Here is a 5,552-nt window from a genome sequence, read left to right as displayed (position 1 = left end):
TTGGACTCAATGTATCATTGCTTGATTATCAATGGGGTAAAACAGAGGAATTTTCAATGATGGGTGCGTTGCGCATAAGGTAAGAGGTCACATTTTAATGGACGTAACTGCTGCGGCATTGCCGAATGGTTAACGCTTTGGACTAATGGGCTAATGATCAAAAAATTATTTTCTGCGAGGATTCAAACCTAATCAGGGGCATGTAGTTATTTAAACGAGAAACTCAACTGTCATTTCTCGGTACTTGTTTTTTTTCCTGGAACGGAGTCGAGAGTCTGTCTATAAACTTATATACAATCGAACTAAAATATAAATAAATACACAATTTTGAATAGGTATTTCTTAAAATAAATGTTTAACGTTTTTGTCTGCAGTAAAATATTTATAAAGAGATATGAAAACAACTTCATACAATTACATGATTTTATGTTTAAAGGTATTCCATCATGAACTTAGAAGCTGAAAAACAGTACGTTCTTAATTTACAAATGTCAATATGCATGAAATCATCTGCGTGCGAAGAAAATCTCGTTCTGTTAGAAGATGCCCGTATACCAAAAATTGGCTGTGACTGGAATACATCCCTATCTGGTATTTTTGTTTATTTTCTTGTTTAAGAAATGTTTGATAAATTAATGTGCATTTAACATTCGTTCGTTTTTATTAGATTAAGTGTGTTATATATAGAAGTCTTTGCGTAGATATGATACACACAAATTAAAAGCATGTTTTTTATTTACTCAAATAACATAACTAGTAAAATTTAGTGAAAATGTAAGTCATATAAATAAATGATATATATTTTTCTTTTTCATATCTCAACCTATGTAAATCCCAGACAGTGTTTCTTTGAATTTCCCCAATGGCTATACACTTATAACAACTTTTATTCTCATTTGAATAAATCATAGATTTCGATCTAGACAAGTACCTGGAGGGTATTGGTCAACAACTGGAACACATCGGAGACAATTTACCTGCCATTGTTGCTGATAAACTTCTGGAGAAGCTTGGAGTTTCTATGTACATGCTGCAAAACAATTGTAAAACCTCAGCTGTGACAGTCAACAAATTAGAAAACAGTATGGCATTATTTGATATAATTTTGCGTAGTCATTCCGAAACAAAAGTTTTAATATGATACAATATTATTTTGGGTTAAGTTGTAGAATTCTGGTAATGCTTGCCAACATAAAGTACTAAATTACTGGTAGATTGTCGTAAATATTGCTCATTTTCACTGTTTGTAAGATATAATTTATCGTTTATGTAAAAAAAACATGCATATTTTGGTATAAACCCAAAAAGTAATTGTAGCGTTTATGAGTTGTATGAATTTCCTTTTTAGAATGCAGTAAGCTCGATATAGATCTACAATTGCCTGATATGATGACGTGCTCTATACCGACACATTGTACAGCTATAGAATGTTGTGTCAGTATTCCACTGATAGGAAGATCTGTGAGCGTCGCTGTAGACCTAGATGCTTGCGCATATCAATTGTCAATTACGATTGAAAAATTTAAAAGCAATATACGGCTGTTCGACTACGAATGGGGAACCTGGCAAAAGATAAACATTAAAGACGTGTTTATACTGGAGTAAATACATTCACTTGTTAATAAGTTTATTCAGTGTTTATGTTCTAAAATGTTAAGAATAGTCTGGAATCAAATCTACAAGTAGATTTAAGTAATCGTGTTATGTACAGGGCTTTTGAATTTCAGAGGCAATGGTATAACTTTATTTGTACTATATATAGTTGTTGTTGTTGTTAAAGATTGAAAATGTTGAAAAAAGATAGACACTTTAGTCGATTTATATTAAGTTAATTAAATACGTTGATACTTTTTGGTGATTTGTGCTTGGTAAATAATTTGTTAGGTGCTCAAATAAGCATGTTTACCAGATTTTAACTTACAGAAATGTCATACATATCATATTTACAGATACATGATTGATGATCTAAAATCAAGCAAACAATTTGTAATATCTGTACGTATGCTCGCTTGCTTCGACAGTAGTAAATGCATTTTGGATGTACCAATCGTTGACAGTTTGATGCTTCCAAAACCGCTATGCAACTTCAACGGGACATTTAAACTTCCCGGTAAGAATAGCTATTTAATAATAAACTCGTTTTCTAAAGTTTCATTCTAACTGAAATATATGAAAATAACTCCTGTTGTAGATCTCGAAGAAATGAGAGTTTTATGATCTGATTTTTGCTTGTACCAATTTACAATCTTTAAATTTCCTAAGATTGTATGTCAAATATAGAATGAAAATTATTCGCTCCTCAACATTATTTATGCAAGTTTCGTTAATTTTTTTATTCTTATTGTTCAAAGACGATATCATATTCAAGTTCTATTATTTTATTTAGCATGTTCTTTCTTTATCTACATTCCATACATATTAAACAGATTTTACACTGGACAAGTGGATCAATGATAACGCAAAAAATCTAACGCATGGACTGACAGACATCCTGAGATCTAAATTGTTCGAAGAGTTGGGTATAACTCCTTATCTTCTGGATAAGGAGTGCAATGCTGGGACTTCTGCTCACTCCGGATGGTCATCAGGTATAACTGAAGACATTATCATGTTAAATGGTTGGAACTATAAATAACATTTATTTATTGTTTATTCACCTGATCAAACAATTCTTGTCCAGAACTGTTAACTTCATAACAAATAGAAGTTGTTGCAACTGTAAAAGGTCGTCCGGTTCTTAGTTGCAGTTTTATTGATTCGTCATGATAATTTATTTCAATTCTATTGTCTCAATTTAATGTTAGAAGTCGTAAGAGATGTTATCCTTTCAAGTCTCTCCTTAACAAAATGTTTCATTTGTATCGGACTAATGTTTCGCACAATGATGCATAGATGAGCAAGTGAAGTATGTTAGAAAATGTTCAAAATAATTTGTTTACATTGTATCAATTATTTAATCATAGCTTAACATTTTCAAATGTCTATGTGAAAAAGTTTTTACAAAAATAATAACATTATTATTTTTTTATCTTCGTTTCTTTCTAGACTGTCCACTTAAAGGATCACTGCCAACATTACCAGATAACATGAACTGTCATCTTGTTAAACACTGCACTGGTTTCTCCTGTTGTGTAAATGTTCCATTGCTGCAAAGATCATTTTCATTTTACTTTGATATGGATAGCTGCAACTTTGCACTTACGGCAGGAATAGAGAAGCTACAATATAACCAGTCTCTTATAAACTATGAATTTGGTAAAGCATTCTACAGTTACACAATCATTAATCATTTCGAATAAATGAGTACGTTGTCTTTAGTTTTGTAGTTAAAAATGAAAAATGAAGACAATTAATAAGGGAAGTTTACAAAACATTGATTTATCAATCACAAATCATAAATGTTTACTTACAGCATCTTTAAATATTTTATTAGATTTACTGCTTGTGATATAATTATATTGTTATCAATAATACTTTTATAATGTAGACATTTTGAATATATTTACAGGAAAAGCAAACAAGGTTGATTTATTTGGTGTCATTCAATTCAGGTGTGTTAATATTTTATTTTAACATGTCCTATGCACGTTTATACACCTTAACAAATAACAATTCTTGTATACGACATCAGGCACAAAACTTGCGTTTTTCAAAATTGCTATATTTTGATGTTATTTGCTATAAAACAACGGCATATATCTGATGATAAGTCAAATGTGAGATAATACTCTGAATATAGACTTAACACTATCTATTCATTAACAATGGGGCCATATAAGCCTTTAACCCGTTTGATCTCTTACATCTTTTGTCAAAAATATCATTTACTATTTTATTCAGTGCATTGTTCAGTTAGATATTTTCTCTAACAAGCGCATGACAGTACGATGGCGAAGATCGACATTACGATAGTGATTGTCCAATGTTCTATCATAATGCGACCGTCGTACACTCGTACTGTTATTATGGTACTGTCATCATCGTAATTTCGAAATATCACTGTCGTATTGTCACCATCGTACCGTCCACTATCGTAATGTCACCTTCCTGTTCAGCATGCACATAATAGTATATTAACATGGAGTAAATTGTTAACCATGAAATAAGAACGGAATAAATTAAAAAGGCACTTATCTTTGTCTGACACCATGCTGAGTGAAATGTTTCGCATCTTGAAAATTAAAAAAAAAAAATTTTTTTTAAAAAAATTTTTAAAATTTTTTGGGGTTTTAAAAAAAAAAAACCCCCCCAAAATTTTTTAAAAAAAAATTTAAAAAATAATTTAAATTTAAAAAAAAATTTTTTAAAAAAAAAAAAAAATTAAAAAAAAATTTTTAAAAAATTAAAAAAATTTAAAAATCCCTTCTTAAATTTAAAAAAAAAAAAAAATTTTTTAAGGGGGGGAAAAAAAATAAAAAATTTTTTAAAAAAATTTTTTTAAAAAAAATTTTAAAAAAAAAAAAAAGGTTAAAAAAATTTTTTTAAAAAACCAAAAAAAATTTAAAATTTTTTTTTAAAAAAAATTTTTTTTTTTTTTAAAAAACAATTTTTTTAAAATTTTAAAATTTTTTAAAAAAAACCAAAAAAATTTAAAAAAAAAAACCCCTAATAAAATTTAAATTTTTTTTTAAAAAAAAAAAAAAGGGGGGGTTTGGGGTTTTGGGATTTTTAAAAATTTAAAAAAAATTTTTTAAAAAAAAAAAAAAAATTTTTTTTGGGGAAAAAAAAAGGGGAAAATTTTTGGGAAAATTTTTTTTTTTGGGGGGGAAAAAAAAAAATTTTTAAAAAAAATTTTTATTTTTTTTTTTTTTAAAAATTTTTTAAAAATTTTTTATTTTTTTTAAAAAAAAAAAAATTTTTAAAAAACTTTTAACCAAATTTGGGTTTTTAATTTAACCCTTTTTTTAAAAATTTTTTCAAAAAAAAAAACCCCTTTTAAATTTTTTTGGGAAAAAATTTGGGGGTTTTTCCAAAAAAAGGGAAAAATTACTTTTTAAAAACCAAAAAAATTTTAAAAAAAATTTTTTTTTTTTTGGGGGCCCTTCGTTTTAAAAAAACCCAAAATTTTTTCCAAAAAAACCCCCAAATTTAAGGGTTTCCCCCCAAAAAGAAATTTTTTTTCACAATTGAAAAATTGGGTTTTCCCCCAAAAAAAAAAAAAAAAAAAAACCCCTTTTTTTAAAAACCAAATTTTTTAAAAAATTTTAAAAAAAATTTTTTTTTTTTTTTTTTTGGGGGAATTTTTTTTTTTCCCCAAAATTTTCTTTTTTTTTGGGAAAATTTTTTTGGGTGGGAAATTTTTTTTTAAAAAAAATTTTTTTTTTTTAAATTTTTAAAAAAATTTTTTTTTTTTTTTTTTTTTCCCAAAATTTTTTTGGGGCCAAAAACCTTTTTCCAAAAAAAATTTTTTTTTTTTTCCTTTTTTTTTAAAAAAAAAAATTTTTTTTTTTTCCCTTTTTTTTTGGGAATTTTTTTTTTAAAAAAAGGGCCCAAAAAAATTTTTTTAATTTTTGGAAAAAAATTTTTTTTTTTTTCCCCCCCTTTTTTTTTTA

The 5,552-nt window shown here is 27.0% G+C and overlaps 1 protein-coding gene across 1 annotated transcript; it reads left to right on the top strand.

Moving 5' to 3' along the window:
• Positions 1 to 6: 6 nt before the first annotated feature.
• On the top strand, positions 7 to 3,573 carry LOC132739036 (uncharacterized). The gene is made up of 8 exons (XM_060726685.1): positions 7 to 79; positions 437 to 591; positions 912 to 1,082; positions 1,349 to 1,601; positions 1,950 to 2,110; positions 2,427 to 2,588; positions 3,046 to 3,255; positions 3,509 to 3,573. Exons 1-8 carry the CDS (start codon positions 57 to 59, stop codon positions 3,571 to 3,573), a joined length of 1,200 nt encoding a protein of 399 aa, XP_060582668.1. The 5' UTR covers positions 7 to 56.
• The last annotated feature ends 1,979 nt before the right edge of the window (positions 3,574 to 5,552 follow it).

Source organism: Ruditapes philippinarum, unplaced genomic scaffold (assembly GCF_026571515.1).
Source record: "Ruditapes philippinarum isolate M1 unplaced genomic scaffold, ASM2657151v2 ctg10182_1_1_1_1, whole genome shotgun sequence".
In the NCBI taxonomy this organism is placed as follows: Eukaryota; Metazoa; Mollusca; class Bivalvia; order Venerida; family Veneridae; genus Ruditapes; species Ruditapes philippinarum.
The sequence above is the reverse complement of the archived record's forward strand: the minus strand, read 5'-3'. Positions and strand labels throughout refer to the sequence as shown.